Below are 17,284 nucleotides of genomic sequence, written 5' to 3' on the forward strand. Positions count from 1 at the left end.
GCTAGTGTTGTAATTTTTAAAACAGACTTTTTTTGGGCTATTTAACGGACTTGCGCTGTATTATACCGAGGTGGTCCATCGCTGCTATTGGAGTCTGGTCCTTAATAGATTCTACCATGCGGACTCTGTGGAATTTCAATTGGATTTTTTGATGTGGGTCAAAATATGCCCACATCCATTTATTGATCTTAAGTCGATCAACCTGGATTAATTTACTACAGTCCATGAAATAGATTTCCTGCGACACCGTAAAGACGCTGTTTTGAATTTGGACTCCACTTGTCCGCATCTGATTTGATCATTTATCCTCTGGAATCACCAAATTCTATATGGTCTATTCATTTTGCTATTCGCCTTGATGAAGTTCCCACAACGGGAACGAAACGCGTTGGCTGTTGTCCTATCTCCTAAATACAAATAAGAATAAAGATTTTTGATAAAGGTTACATTTGCCTGTCGTGTGACTTCATCCTGGTGCTACCTCCACGCTTTTTGAAGTTTTGTCTCTGGATAGCCAGTGGGACCCAGCCGCACCAGATCTCGGAGGCGTTGTGCACAGAACTTAATACATATGGGACTTTCAGATTGATGTGCTCAATATCTAGTCAGCTGTGGGAACGTTAGCTTTGTACTAAGACTTTATTTCTCTGTCGAATCTAGGGTGGGATAATCCTCGCCTTCGACTCCTTAATAAAAAAAAATTTATTTTATGTCCTGACTGGAGGCTTCTGATTATGCTTGTTTAAAGTCAATCCACCGCTACAGAGGCAACCTAAATATTGGGTTTGCAGTAAAAGGTCTTAAAAGTCGAGTCTGAAGACCAGTCTGCTGCTGTCATGATGTCCTGTAATTGAGAACCTAGAAATTTTTTTTAGAAGCCATAGCGCCTCTAACTGAATGCGCATCGAATCTGGTAATAACCTCCCCTGCTTCCCCCAGAAGCCACTTTACCCATCGCCATAGTAGCAGAAGAGACTGCATTGAACGGTTTCTCAAGGGAGATTAACAACTGACCTCCTATGTACTGTCGGAATTCTCTAGTACAGTCTTGGTACACTATCAAACATAGCACTATGCATAATTTATGATTGTTTGAAAAAATGTGGATATGGTATCTATTTATAACATGTCTTTGTTCGCCTGGACAGGGTAAAATAAACACCATTGGGAGCAAACACTCTACCTGTTAAATCCAGTGCCTTCATATCCGATACTCTCCTGCAAAACACCAAGCAAAGTAGCATGGTCAACTTTGCAGAAAGCTGTTTGCACGAAAGATCAGCATTTGCTATCCACTTCTGAAGATAAGACAATATTAACATCCCACAAACATGAATACCTAGGACGTGGAGGATTACTTAAAAAAATGCCTCTCGTAATACAACTCACCAAAGGATCGGTTTGCCGTTCACCACGTCATGGCCTGCGGAAATGGCGGACCAGTAATTATTCACAGAGGAGTAAGCTAAGCCAGAGGAGGCCAAGCTCGCCAAGAAATTGCTCACAAAGACAATGAGGGCCCCCAGGGGATCGTTCGTTACACCAACCCAGGTATTGTCATCAAGCGGAGGCATACCGATGGTGTTTGGCATCAGACAAGTACCACAGGAGAAACCCCTCAACCTGTTCCAAAAGTCCAGGCATGAGCCACCAGTCCTGGAAATGCGCCACGCCATGAGGTGTAGTTGGGCCCTGGGTTATCAAAGGAAGAGTCCTTCCCGACGGATCCAGAAGAAGGTTGGGAAGGTGAGGGATCTGAGAGGGACAATCGGACAACATTTTCATCAGGACAAGGAACCATGGCTTGGATCTCCAAAATGGAGTGATCAGTATTACTTCTGCTCTCTGGATCTGGACCTGGACTGAAACTCTTACTATCAAGATAAAGGGGGGAAACTCCTACTGGAGATGACCGTGCCAGTCTTGAAGGAAGGCGTTGTTGGCAAAAGCCATTGATTCCTGATGCCAGGAAAAGAACCTCAGAAGCTAGTTGGAGGGACGGGAAGCAAACTGATCAGTCTCGCACGGACCTGCCATAGACTGAAGTACCTGAAATTTCGATAGATGGAGTTTCCATTCACTGGCATCCCAGAGGTATTAGGAAATCCAGTTTGAAACTTGGATGTTTGGACCCGGAAGATACTCTGCAATCACCGAGATGCGGTGTTGTAGGCAGTAATGCTAAAACTCTTTGGCGATTTCCACCAGAACTAGTGACTTGATTGCTCTCAGTTGTTGATGTACTGAACTGTAGAAATATTGCCCATTCGCAGTAATACGCAACAGTTGGAGGAGCGGAACGCTGATGTCTTGATGGCAAAAGCTCCTGCCAAGAGCTCTAAATAATGGATATGAAGGAGAGACTCTTCCAAATTTCATCAGCCTCCCGTAGACATGTTTCCGCATCTGGCTCCCCAGCCCCACTGGCTGGCATTGGACATGATTATAACGTGCGGGCGGGAGCCAAAGATGACCATGCCGTTCCAGGCCATCATGTGTTTGAGCCACCATTGCAATTCTGCCCTAGGGTCCAGAGTGAGACTGATCATCGCAGAGTACAAAAGCTTGCTTTGAAGGTGGCGGATCTTGAGACGTAAAAGGGTCTGTAATGCAAGGTAGCCGTAAATATCGCATGAATGGATGAGGCTAGCAGGCCGACAATCCTTGCAAAAATCCTCAGTGATAAACTGACACTGGACAAATCAGCTAGAATTTCGTTCTGGACCAGCATCGTGTTCAGTTGAGGAAGAGCGAGTATTGCTGAGATTGAGTATCTGGAATATCAGGAATTCTATGCATTGAGTGGGAGAAAGAACCAATTTCTTCTGTTTGATGAGGAAACCCAGGTTTTCGAGCAGCTGAATAGTCCATGACAGGTGGGTCAGAAGCAGTTGTGTGTCTTGCGCAAATAGGAGAATGTCGTCTAGATTTATTGTAAGTCGGACCCCCCACACCCACAGTTGTTCCAACAATGGTCGCATTACCTTGATGAAACACCTCGGCGTGGAGGACAGACCTAAAGGAAGGACTTTAAACTAGAACAACTGACCGCCCACCTGAATTGAAGGAATCTGCAGTGTGGGGGGAAAATGGGAATGGAGAGATATGCGTCCTTCAGATTGAGGCGGTCCATCCAGTCCCTTTCCAGAAGTAGGTCTCTAAGAAGGTGAACCTCCTCCATTTTTAAGTGACATTAAAGAATCCAGGAATTGAATTCCTTCAAATAGATGACCAAGCGTGATCCCTTCCCTTTCTTGGAATCAAGTAAATGTTGCTGCAAAACCCTGAGGGGTCGGGGAAGCAGGGGGCAATTGCTCCCTTCTGCGGGAGCTATATTGCTTTGCTTTGGATAAAAAAACTGATCTTGATAGGAAAAAGGTTGCGGGAGGGAGGTTTGCTGTGGGGTACCAAAGAATTCTATCTTGAATCCCGAGACCATCTCCCAAATCCATGGATCCTGAATGATAGACTCCCAGTTTGAAAGGAATAGCTGAGTCCTGCCCCCCAATCTGAACAGATAGAGGAGGAATAAGGCTTACCTGAAGCATTGGCGTTGAAGTTGCCTTGGCCTCTGGGGCTGCCACGGTTGTATAGATTGCGCCATCCAAGGCCTCTTGAGAGGTAATAGGAGGTGTGCACTTCTGCACCAGATAGACTCTGTAAGGGCCTGAGGAGTATTGCCGGCCGAACGCCCTCTGATTGACCTACCCATCCAAAAAGGTGTTGGGAGCAAAACATTTTCTGCAGGGATGATTGCACCTTGTCCAAGGCAGTAAAGGTTTGGACAAACTTCCCTATGTCCTTGACAATTATTTCTCCAAACAGAAGACCGTTGGCTTTTGTGCCGGTTCTGCATTGGCCAACTCCCCTAGTTTGGGTTTGATTCTGAGAAAACTGACCTACGGCGTTCTGCCGACAGGGTACAGTTTGCCTTCCTCAGAAGGTATAGGGCCCTTTGGGTCCACCACGATAAAATGTCTGGGACAATAGGAGAACCCATATCCTTAGCGGCCACTGCCATCTCTAAAATCTTACTCGGGTGCCCAGTCAGGTCCAGGACCTTATCTTGACAGGCCTTCCACGACCTGTAGATCCCTTTTTTGAGATCCTTGGATGAACGCTTGAGGAAGGTCAACAGGTTGGGGGTCTAGCTCTGGGGTGTATGTGGCATTACCTGAGTTGTCAGGCGAGGGCATTCGACCATAGCCTGTTACGGACCTCATAGTAATAGCGCTTCCGTATACGGTCTGCTACTGGTGGTAATGGGTTTCAGACTGAGGAGTGAGGGAGTACTATATTGTCAGGGTCAAAGTCCAGGCCGGACGATGAGGAAGGTGGTTGAGAGGAGGTAGAGGGATGGGAAAGGACATGCAGGCTTTTGCACGCTTCGGGGGTGGAGAGGCTTGATCATCGTCATCAGAGAATGGTAACGAGGGGGGACTCTGAGCCTGGGTCATGTGAGTAGAAGGGGATCGGGCTACCTCTTCTGGTGGCATGTGCTTGGTGGAGTAGGCAAGGTCGGAGGTGAAAGATCCCGAGCTGTGCATCATAATGGCAGTGTGGGGCCAGTCTATGACCTGCAGTGACTTCCCTACTTGAGAGATTAGGGGAGGGAGCAGCTTTTAGTGCACATCTCTGCATGTGGCTGGTGAAGGGCTGAAGGGCTGCGATGTTCACTGTATGGGCCACTGAGGCATCCATCAGGTGTTCCTCAAAAGGAGTCTGGTCGTCAGGCACATCATAGCCCGCTTTCTCCTCACAGAACTGGCGGCCGGCCATGTTCATGCTTTTCTCAGGGGGTGTGATTGTGAGAGCACTGCATCAAGCAGCGTGGGGCGGCTGGGGGCGGGCAACCCTGGTCAGCAGTAATTCTTGTAGTCCGCTGGATGCACTTTCAAAGCACTCAGCATCTCGGGCACAACCTGTAGATACTTGCCCATGTAAGCGTAGGGTGAATAGTTTCTCTGGACCCCTGATGAGGTGGCATGCAGGGATATGGGTCCTCTACCTGCGTGGCAGTGTGGCTCGCCGTACACGAAGCACTCTAGGGTATCCCACTGCGCATCGGAAAGCACACATGCTGCGTCAAGCTAGAAATGGGATAGAGCCCGAGCAACTATTGCTCTGCTTCTCGCCTCTGCCTCACCCCTGTCTGGTGTGTAATAAGCAGCACATGCCAGTAGGGCGCGCAACAATTTCCAATGTGATACCAACAAAGCATGCAACAATTAAGGTTATGCACAAATAAGTGTAACATGAAATCCGTACTTATCTGCTTAGCGAAGAAGCAAAGAAAGAGTAATGGAAATGACGTTGGTCCAGTATTATTGGCAGTCATGATAGGATTGGTGTACTGTTAATGATTTCAAAGGGATATTGGGAAATGTATTTTAAATTTATTTGGCTGCTGTGATTTTTGGTTAATAAACATCGAAGAAAGAGTAAAGCATAATCTGAAGCCTCCGGTCCTGCCATAGAATCCAGGCAACCGTTATTGGTTTACAGAGGCAAAAATGATAGCACTACATGCTCTCTTTTGTGGTAGTGTGGGTGAGCAGTTTAGGCTTATCAAAAGGTAGAGGCAATACATTATTTACACACTCAAGAATAATTACAAGACCAATTAAAAAAAATAAGTTGTATTTTTATATGCATTTTGATACCAAGAACTTAGTTATCAAGTAAGTACTTTTTAAAATATCTATTTTTGCAGATAAGTAAACAGTTCGCTTCAATGCGTTTGTATGCAGCTGTGCTTCCTTAGGAGACAAAAGGCATATGTTGAATACAGTTATTTACGGTCGGTTTCTTGGGGTCTCCTTCGAGACTTAGGTCGTAGGGGGCCAAAGTCCATAGTACCATCAACAGTTAATCGCTTCCTTACCAGTGATGTCCGGGTGCACAGTTGGGTAGGTAGCTGTGCACCTTAAACCTGTGGTAATAAGGGGGGGCTACTTAAAAACAGGCTGCAGAGGGAGACTTGGGGACTCCTAAGGGATTTGGGTCACAAGGGTCCTTCCCTTGTTCCTGGGGGCACAGCTGGTTGTTCGGTACCTGGGCTGGGGCACTCGGGGACATCCTTCTTGCGGTTGTTGATCTCGCCGGTTGAGGTTGCAAAAACAGAGCATCTGGGCCACTCTGGAGGTGAGTCTTTGCAGTGCTGACGTCCCTCAATGGCTGCACGGTCTTGGTGCTGTGGGAGTTAGTATTGCTGCAATGGCTCATGTACCCTTGGTCCTGTGTGGCTCCGGTTGCTCTGGTGTCCTCTCACTCTGTGTGGGGACAAATCTGACCTTCAGGAGCACATGTACCTTTTTCTGAGGGGCTGCTGCGTCTGGCTGACTGGGGAGTGGCAACTTGGTCACCAGACTTTGCTTCTTTGGTACCTGCAGACTAGAGGGGAGTAGCTCATCTTCTCCAAGGGAGATTGCTGGCAATTTGCGAATTGCTGGAAGTCTCCCAGAGTTCTTCCAAGATGTTCAACGGCAGGACGAGTCGTTGGGCATGATTGTTGAGACTGGTGCAAGCCAACAGGATTTGCACCAACAGTCCACAGCAAGTCTTCAGTTCTCACTTTTCTCGCGACTCCGGTATGTCCTCTTCTTCTGGAACCATCGAAATTGAGTTCCTGGTGTCAGGGGTACTCGATTTAGAGGTGTTAAGGGGAGTAACTGGTAGTAGCCAATAGGCTACTTACTTTTATGGTGACTACACCCTCTATATGACAACTTCCTGTGGGTAGTGGGCATAACCTTGACCCAGAGAGCCTAATTCCTCCAAAACTAAGATGGTGGAATTCTAAAATTCATGTTTACATCAAGTAGCCGACCTTATGGGGGTGGGGGGAGAACTGGTCTGAGGGAGGAAGACGCCTCCTGACTAGCCAATTTTTCGCAGGTCCAGCTGCCAAAAGGGCTTGGGCAAAGGGTGGCATGTCCCCTGTCTGGGGAAGCCTTGGGTCACATATCAAAGGTGGCCAAGGCCTTCTGAAGCCTCCTGCCTTGATATATTGATCACTTAGCCATACTGCTTGGAGGAGATGACAACACCTCTTGCCAGAGCAGGCATTGTTTCTACCCTCAGGCTTTCACCTGCAGGGGGTCAAAAACCGGTTTGTGGTGGCCGGTGGGTCTACACCAGTCAGCCAGTACACTAATAGTTGGTAGGTTTTTGATGGCCACCTCCAAGGTGCCCTCTGAGTGCATGAATCAGTGTGGGTTTATTAATAAGAGTTGTTTGATACCAAACATCTCTAGTTTCAGTGAAGCCATCATGTTGCTGGGAAACTCGTAAACACCAGTATCCAGCACATGGTCTCAAAATGGCTTCCCTGTTCACTTGTAATGTCTAAGAATTGACTTGGACATCACTGGGGTGTATCTGCTCATGCAGATATGCCCGGACATTTAGTATAGAGCACCCTGCCGTAAGACTGTAAGGCCAGTTGTAGAGGTGGCTTACCTATACTGCATGCAGTGTCTGTAGGCATAGCACACAGGAGGTGTGCCAGGTCGTGTCTTCACTTTTCTCTGCCCCATAGCACACAGCCTGGAATGGCAGTTTGCCTGTAGGTGCTGAGGGGTCTTTTAGGGTGGCACAATCCATGAGGCAGCCCTCCGGGACCCTCCTTGATCTAGGTACCAGGGATACCATTTACTGTGGACTTATAGGGGGTGCTAAAGGTATTTCCAGTTGTGAGAACCTTTGTACAGATTTAGGGAGAGAGATCTACGGGCCTGGATAGCTGGAACCCAGTGCACTTCTGTCAAATTTGCATCCAATACCATATCAAAAAGGTCTACTTTCCTACAGCCATCACCTCAGTTTTAATTTCCCTAACAGCTTCACTCAAGCGTATTCCTCTCATAATCAGTAATCCTCATATAGATCAATAGCAAATGGCTTTATTTTCGTCCAATGATACTACATACTCCAAAAGGCTGGACTGACCGAAATTTGCTTGTTTGATCATGCCCTCCCATCAGTCAGGCAACACAAGCCACATGAAGAGAGCTAGAGTTTATTACCATCTTCTTCAGTGGCAAATCATTTTCTTTGCAGCGACTTGAGTTGTTGACTCCATCTCTTAACTACTTTTCAGTCTCACAACCATCAAGTACAACCTAAGGTACTGGTGGCAGAGGTTCGAAGTCTCCTAAAATGCGCAAAAAATATTTTTCAGGAGTGGAAACGACCGGCTTCTTCTAATTTGTCTCACTGGAGATGATGATGAGGATGACTCATCGATTTTATTTTCGAAGTAGTAGCGCTTACTATAGTAGTGCTGGCTATACAATAGTTTAGTTGATTCTGAAACTATTACAGCATGGAGATTGACTGACTGCCTGTGATAAACGAGGAGGATACTTACATTCATATTTCTATCTGGACCTAATACCGCAAGTCCCTAAGTGACGCTAAGAGTGCATTAGCAGCATAAATCTTAGCATTTGGTGTTAACTGTAGTTAATGGTTGTCGGTGCTACTGCATGATTCACATATACCTCTACCTCAACAGATTACTGTATTATGTCCACATGAAACCATTCATCACCAACTTTTTTGGCGATTTTTTTCTACTCCTTTTTCATCAGTGAATGTAAAAAGTTTAATCTGGTGCCATCGCAAAGCAACAATTGAAAATGCCAGGACTAGACACAAGTGTTGGCTGAGTATCTTCACTTATATGAACATCCCAGCCCTTCCCTGTTTTTCATACTGAAATTACCTTTGCTTGTGGCTTTGCAAATTCGCAGTCAAATATCCTTATACAACCTCATTGCGTGAGAAGTTTTCACAAAAATACAACCTTGCTACTGCTTTCCACTTGTTAGGAGGAACCGAACGATTTCCATTCCTACAGAATTCCAAATAGAAAAAAGAAATGTCATGGGTATCTAAAATCCAGTCTTCTTTAGTGTGTTCTTTTTCCACCTTTGCATCTGGTTTGTCGAACATTGATGGGGTGCCACTCTGTGTGGCTCTGTCCTCCATGGGGTGCCACACTGGGTAGCTCTGTACTCCTTGGTTTTTGATCCCTTCAGGATGCAATTCAAATTATAGACAACCTAGATGTAAGAATAATTTTCTTAATCCTAAATGTTTTCCCTTGTATGGCGTGGGGGAGCCATGCAGGGCTGATATATGTATACCATGTGAAGGAAGCTGTCTTTGTATATGGTATGCCCACTAGGTGATTATATCATGCACAGAGTCCAGGGGTTTCCCCAGAAGTGTACAGGGCTCAATGCAAAACCCAAAGTGCTCTACTAGTGGTAGTGTAGGCATAACACAGAGGAGTGTAAGACATTTATTGTGGAACATTGACAAATAATAGACACATGACTCAATAAGGGGATCCACACCAATTTTGGAAAATATACTTCTTTTGTATTTTATTTGAAAACCAAGATCTTCGCAATAAGCTAAGTACGTCAAAGGTCTGCAAGGAGCAAGGGATAGGTGAGTACCAAAACTGCACCAACAGGGGCGGTCAGGTGCAGAGTTCAAAGCCATAGTCTGGCCCAGTGCCTTTCACTGGAGACTAGGGGTGCCTGGAGCCTCACTGCTTGCAGGTAAGTGGATTGTTTGCAGAGGCCAAGCTTTGGTGGTTAGCACAAGCACAGGGGGGGGCCGGGGGGGGGGGGGGGAGGGGCCACAAAGCAGCACCCAACATACACCATCAACGGCACAGGGTGCAAAATCAGCGATGGATGCAAAATCAGCTCCGGCGCCCAATGCTTTTAAATGGAGTTTCTTATTTTGAAAAACAGGCTGCATGCGCCACATCGGAGGTTGCAAGAGGGAGACCCAACAACAACAGGGGTAAGTAGAGATGTACAGGGTCGTAGGGGCACCGTCGGTTCAGCTCACCAAGGTCCAGGGGCTTTGGGTGCAGGGGTGCCTTTTGCCGTTGAAGTTTTCTTACCGGAACCAGTCGCGGTCAGGGGGAGTCTCCAGATTCAGTCTTCTGGCGTCATCGTGAAGGTCAGGAGTTGTCAGCCAGTGCTGGACTCAAGGTCAGGATCCATGAGGAGACTTCACAGGGCAGGTGGGCCACTCCAACTCGGGCCGTGGGCATTGGGGACAGAGAGGGCAGGGATCGCGGTTCCAGTTGGATCCAGAGCCCTTGGAGGCGTTTTCTTTTGGACAGGTCCGATATCCATGCGAGATTAAAGTCTTTTTCGAAGGCAGCAGTCCTCCAAGGGTTTTCCTAGGTCACTGGCTGCAAGACAGGTCGTAGGTTTGCTGAAGCTGGAGAGAGGCCGGTAGGGCTGGGGCCAAGGCAGTCAACGTCTTCATTCTACTCTGCAGGGATGTCTTCTTTCTACTTAGATCGTCTTGGTCTGGGGTAAGGCATCTTAGGGGAGTAGCAGGTAGAGCCAATGGGCACCTAACCTGGGGTGACTACACTCTCTATGTGCCACCCTCCTGTGGGTGGGTGCATAGACCTAGCCCTGATTGGAGGGGGTCTCCCCATCTTCAAGGTCGCAGGGACCGAAAGATGTGCTTCACTTCTCCTCCCCCACCTTAGGGGTGGAGTTGGCAGAGGTGGGTACGCCTCCTATTCTCCTAAATATTCCTGCCGGAGTTCCCACCCAAACTGGGGGTGTAAACCAGGGGCTGCCATCTGCTGCTAGCGGCAGAGGCTGGGGGTCGCATCACAAATGTAGCAGGCCTTTGAAGCTTCCCCTTCGAGCACTGGCCCATCCTAGGTGACGAAGTGTGACACCTCTGCCAAGGATGTGCATTTTTTGTAGTCCCAGAGAGTAGGAGCTCTCCACCCAAGGGTCCAGAAACGTATCTGGTGGTGGCTGCCTGCCTACAGCCGGTCAGAGACCTCACCAGGGTTGACAGGTTTTCAGGGGGCATTTCTGAGGCACCCTTTGAGTACATGGTAGACTAAATCTCACACCGGCATCAGTGTGGATTTAGTGAGAGGAGTAGTTTGGTACCAAATTCTCCTGTGTTTAGTGGAACCATCATGGTGATGTGGAACTAGAGTTGTCGAGTTCAAAGCCCATGTACTCTCTATGGCTTCACTGATATTTACAATATTAAGGAATGGACCCAAATACTGTATGGGCATCTCTGTTTTTGCAGTTAATCCATCACCTGGGATTTAGCGCACCCTACCTTAGGGCTGTAAGGCCTGCTGGAGGGGTGTCTTACCTAGACCTCCAGTTGCAGTGCTGTCTGGCATGGTACCCAGGCAGGGTGCCATGTCGACTTTGTTGTTTTCTGCCTCACAGGTGCATGCAAGCTGCAAGGGCAGTGGCATGATCCCGGTGAGGGTATCCCAGGGGACTCTTCAGTTCACAGGTCCTAGGTACCCATAGTACCACTTACTAGGGACTTGCAGGGGACAGATGTACGAATTGTGGATATGTATCAGGGAAGAAGGCCTGGCACAGGGGACCTGGTTGGCAGGGACCATGTACACTACAATTGAAACCACATCAAAACCAAGCAAAACGTGGGGGCTAACTTTGTAAAAAGAGGCACTTTCTCACACCATGCAGGCAAAATGAATTCTTTGTACAGGCTCAATAGATTGTGACCTGTGTATTTTGGGTGGACCATGCATCTAGATACGTCAAAGTGCATTTTTCAGAAATGGAGGAAACGACTATTAGACTTTTTGCCACTTTACCAAATGGACATCTTCCCAGGTATGTGATGGTCAATCTCTTTGGGGTGAGGAGACAAAAGTGCTTGATTGAAAGTTTGGTGGATGGGTTACTTCATCACAGCTTGACCGATATCTCTTTTGCCTTCTTTCAATTGCCAAAGAATATACTGCACTTGCAATAAAACAGACAAGACATTTATCATATTTGTGGTGGAGTAGTCCACAGGCTAGACTCTCAATCGGGCTCATGTGTCGGCACGGTTTCCTCAACTGGGACTGATCTGAAAAGAACTCCTCAAAGCACACTTTGCAAATGATACTGATGGTTTCTTCAAGCCTCCTTAAAATCTAGGCTTCAGACCTCCCAATGAAATTTCTTCACTGTCTTGTTTCTTGCAGGAAAATATTTCTTTGATGGAGGAGGGTCCGATTGTTCAACTCAACCCTCCATCTCAGGGCTTCAGTGTCTGAAAGTTTAGCCAAAATCAGCTTTTTCTGTTAAAGGAGATTCTAGATCTCATTTAAGAGAGGAAAAAACAAAACAAAAGACAGCAATACAAAAGATTAACGTTAAGAGGCATACGTCCTCAAATACCTCCACAGCACATTCATCAGTGTTTAAAAGCATATTTCCTCTGTCCTCAAAGTTAATATGAGGCCTTTTTTGGCTTTTGTATCAGCTCCTCATTTTACTTGTAAGCTTTGTCTTAAATATGTTGGCTTATGGGTTTTGTGAGTGATGTCCTCGTCTGATATTAAGCTAGGCATTTGCCATTGCATGGTTGCCATAAAACGTGGGGCAAAAAGTTAAGCTTAAAATATTGAGTAAAAAACTGTGCGGTTCTGAAAAATTGTGCAATAGCAAAAGTCAAACGGGCTCCTTTGGATCTTATTTGGTTAGCACTGTCTACTCCATTCATTCTAGATGTTCTTGTGCTGCCTGTACACTTTTTATGTTTCTTGTGCTGTTGTCTTGCTGAGGCTGCGGAAGGATCCACCTTCCTTGTGCCCACTTTAGGCTTGTTCCTCTTCCCAGTACTTCTTAATAATTCACCACGACCTCCGGTATGCCCTCAAAATTCCCTATTCTGCTTTTTTTTTTTCTTTTTTTTTTTAATACCATGGGCCACTCTGCATTTCTTTGTAACGTTCTTTTGTGTCTGACTCATGTAGATTCAGATTAGCTTTATTCGATTCTCAAAGTATAAAATCATAAAAGCCAGAGTACATATATACACACATTTTTTTTTTAAATCATGAATAAGAATTTAACATTTAAAGATAAAAAACAGTATTAAATTAATCGTACAGTAATCGATTGTATAAGAAAAATTAGCTAATCATTAAATTACGTTGTCTCAGAACTCTTTTTAAGAATCCCGTCATGACCATTATACATGTAACATTCCCCAGCTGCTGTAGACTAAGATAAGCAGGCCTACATTGCCGCCAGGCACCATATGACAAGTATTGCTTAATCCATCGATAAAGTTCTCTTTCATAAAATTTGCAAAATAGCACCACATGAAAAGTAGATTGCACTGACCTATTGTCACACGGACAAAGCTCTAGGTTTCTGGACCAATCGTTTTTCGCTGGAAATGTAACAAGGCGGTGAAATAAGTCAAACCTGAACTTGGTTAATAAGAAACGGTCATATCCCCCAGTGCAGAGGGTCCGATAGTGTTGTATGGCATAACAAGACAACAACAGTTGATGTTGGGTTACTGTTTTCTTTGCGAACTCCTCTGCACATCTTAGTAAAACAAAATGGTCCATACAAACCCTTTTTAGTGTTTCCTTTGGGACACCACGGATCAATTCCGGTTTGCTGAATAGCTCTGGCCTTTGCAGGTCGGTTAGTGTTTTCCTGATATATTCGAGCCAACAGATACGTTTGCCATTATCCAGACCCATAACATCTCTAATGATGTCTTGGTTTAAAACAAGAGCTTTTGACACCCACACTCTCTGCCAGAGCAGGATAGGCTGCAATTTAATTAGATCTGAAACATGGTCCATGCCCAATTCTTCATGACAATTAAAAGCAGAAGTTCCCTGGGGAAGAGCCAACAAGTATCTAAAAAATTATTCATGTAACTTATAATTAAATCTGTCTGCAGTCCTCTGCTGTTGTGGCCACCTTGTAGCGTTTAGCTTTTTCTCACTACTTTAAATTTAGTTAAATATCCAAATGTCTTGTTTTAATTTCAATTTGCTATTTTGATTCTCTATCTCCTTGTGGCTTCAGTCTTGTCACAATCAGTGGTGCTACCTTTGGGTAAAAGAAACGCTAATGTTTTGGGAGCTTGTTTCATGGTTTACTGAATTTACTACCCTCTGGCATCTGTCATGTTGCAATCCCTTCTCTTGTCTGATGTTGCTTTTCAATACATCTATATCTTAGTCTTGGGAATCATCAGTTTCATACAACTGAAGAAGTTAGGACAGCAATATAAATGAAGTTACCTTTGTAATTCCTGTATTCTTCGCACTAGGTCCCTAAAATCCTAGAACTTTTAGGGCAGATGTTTTCTTATACGTTCTTACAAGAGGATTTTTATTGGTTTGACTGGAATAGCAAAGACAAATGATACACTACTCTAATGGTGAGTAAATCTTACTTTCTTTCAATGAAGAGAGCAAAGCTGAAGTGACTCCTTTGAGGAACAGCACTTCTTAGCTTGGAGCTCATTGTTTCCATATTTAGCAATCTAAGCGTTAAGAGTTCAGCTGCAATGTAAATGTGAGGTCTGCTTTGAAATCTGCGTTAATGAAAGAATGAATGAAATTAGAACCCTGGACCTGCAAGTAATGGTGACTGTATGTGAATGAATGTTTCACTATGATAGACCTTCTAGATTTTTGGTTGGGTTCGTATTAACCTGGCGCCAGGATGATGTAGTGGATCTTCGGTCATAATTTCACTTCTACCTCTCCTGGTCCTCATTCCTGATCTCTTGTAGGTTTGGACCCTGCCACAGACCTGCGTGCCACTGGACTTTTGGGCTTGATGCACACCCTGTATCTTGTGATGGACACTCGGACCTTACCACTTGCTCGGGAAATCTTCAAGCTGTCCCAGCATGAAACACAGGTGCGGTGTACAACCTATTGCCTACCCATTCCTTTTCAGTTTGTGTCTTGTTTAGTGCCTATCAAATCCCAGATTTGTAGATTTGGCTTCAAGGATTAGGTTGAAATGGTTCAAGAGGATCTTGCTTCAACAGTGTACAGTCAGCACAACCGGGTCTATGCCAAAAACTGGAAAAGCAGGAGCGGTGCCATAAGTAAGGAGGAGGTCCATTTTAAATTGTGGCAATGCTTTTAAAGGAAATTCAGGTTTTCAGTTATTGCTTATTAAACTTGATCAAGTATTCCATGGGACAATCCTGTGTGTCACCTGTATACTAGTCTCATTTCCCGAGGAGGCCACTCCTTTGGGGTTACACATCTCTATCTTTCATTTTGACTTGTTTTTCTAATGCTTCACATAAACTTTCCAGTGTGCTGCAAGTACACAGTATATCTCTCAGATGAACTGTCAAGTATTTGTTGGTTGGCTGATTTTTTTCTCACTGTATATAAATGTTTTTGCCATTTTTAGGCAACATTTGTGGTATTTTGCTTGGGTTAAGCGATGTGAAATCTATAAATGCCTCAGTCCCTTTGAGGGTGTTAATTGCATTTTCTATGCTGATACAGTAGTCTCAGGAAACCGGCCCAGTATTCCAGAGCTATGTATTTATTGTGCATTCTGACAGATTATTGTCTACTTGTCACAGCTTTTCTTTATTCACTGTAGGATATTTTTTGACTCAGTTTATTTTTTGGTATATTTTGTGTTACAACACGTTTTTATTAGCATTTATAAGATACCACAGTACATTATTCAGTACAACAATTGGCGGATGCCTCGAGCAATACTACGAAGCTTTGCGGTCTATATCTCAATGCAGACATTGTTAGCTCAATAGGCCGAATGGACCAAATGTAAGATTATTGCGCATCACAAGAAGTCACAGTATTAGTGGAAGGTAATAACATCGAGTATATAGATCTCTGGCATAAGCATCGTGAAGTTCCAATTGTCTAGCGATAGAGGCTATGTCGCTAGGGCGCAGAGCCATTAGTCATCACTTTAGAACTCGTTTTCCACTGAAGAGGCCTTGATTGCATGATGGCATCACTGTTGTAACTGTTGACAATATATAATTTAACAAGAAAAGAAAACAACCAATAGGGAGGGGAGAAGGACGGGGAGGGAGCAGTAGGGGAAGGGGAGATGGTGTGGCGGGGGGGACGCAGTAGTAACTTAACACTTTTTCCGGGACACCTCACATCGCTGGGGGCGTTGCTGTAGCTATGCCAGTTACTATCTCTAGCGGTGCGTGAGGCGAAGCCAGGAGTGGCTAAAGTGTCGAGAGGTATAAAGTCCAAGTCGCAAAGGATGTCTAAGGGTGCAGCGCGGGGCAATCAGTCAGTGGGCTTCCAAAAAACCCTCTGGATCTGTAGGATGGACCGCATCGTCAAAGAGGCACAGAGCCCGCAGCCTTGGTGGCTGTAGTGTAGCATTCTCCATGTCCCAAATGGTCCACCAGCGGCTTCCACAGCTTCGTGAATTTGGTGTCTCGAAACTGTAGTCGCGCCGTTAGCAGCTCCATTGCCACTGTGTGCCACAGGCGGGTGAACCATATGTTCGTAGAAGGTGTTTCTGCTTTTTCCAAATAGAGGGCGATAGTCTGCTTAGCAGCACCAAGCATATGGAGACTGAGATGCCGATCCCGGCGAGTCATAGCGCGTAGGTTCACCGGCCTGAGGCCCAGAATGATTGTGAGCGGACTTTCAGGCAGCGGGTAGCCTAGTACCTGTTTAAGGTGGCTGAGGCCTTCTTTCCAGTAAGTGGCCAAGAGAGGGTACAACCACCAGATATGCACAAAATCACCTGGTGCATGAGGGCAGCGCCAACAAAGGGGTGATGTGTTGGGGAACATTTTCTGAAGCCTCTGGGGAGTATAGTACCATTGGGTCATTACTGTGTAGGTGGATGCCTGCTAGGGGATGCTATGGAATGTTTTCGGTATATCGCGCCAAAGACGTGCCCACTAAGTGGGGGCAATGTCGGCATCAGATAAAGCCTGCCATTGCTTCTGGTATAGGTGAGGATTAAGAAGTTGTGAGTGTTGGAGGATTTGATATATGCGGGAGATGAATCCCTTGGAATTGTCGAATGTGCGCGCCAGCTGTTCAAGCGGCGTGAAAGGTCGTATGGCCGCCTGTGATAGAGAGGACCCCTGTATCCAGTGCCGAATTTGTATGTATTGGTATCTCTCCTTTTCTGTTAACCGGAGATCCTGCTTGCATTGGGCAAAGGTTTTGAAGCTATCCCCTAGGAAAAGATCGCATATCGTCCTACAGCCCTTGTCTGTGCAGTTTGCCAAGTAAGGTGGGCGACAGGCAGGAAGGAATTGTGGGTTACGAGCAATTGGAGTGTGTGGGGACGGAAAAGAGGTGAGGCCCCTACAGACTTCCAATTTTTCCCAGATCTCTGGTACCGTTTTGGTAGGGACCACTAAGTAAGCGCTGCGGTGACGTGCCTCGTGAGGGAGCCATGCGTGGTCCCAAACAGGGCGACAGGTAACTGACCTTTTC

At 45.8% G+C, this 17,284-nt stretch overlaps 1 protein-coding gene across 2 annotated transcripts in view; it reads left to right on the plus strand.

Moving 5' to 3' along the window:
- The window catches only part of ELMOD3 (ELMO domain containing 3), a 213,786-nt gene that overhangs the window by 143,250 nt on the left and 53,252 nt on the right, over positions 1-17,284 (plus strand). For both annotated transcript variants that reach the window (XM_078666748.1, XM_078666747.1), the window contains one exon: positions 14,599-14,729. In XM_078666748.1, the coding sequence (XP_078522874.1) occupies positions 14,599-14,729 (131 nt within the window). The remainder of the gene's footprint in view (positions 1-14,598; positions 14,730-17,284) is intronic.

Source organism: Lissotriton helveticus, chromosome 11 (assembly GCF_964261635.1).
Source record: "Lissotriton helveticus chromosome 11, aLisHel1.1, whole genome shotgun sequence".
Taxonomy (NCBI): Eukaryota; Metazoa; Chordata; class Amphibia; order Caudata; family Salamandridae; genus Lissotriton; species Lissotriton helveticus.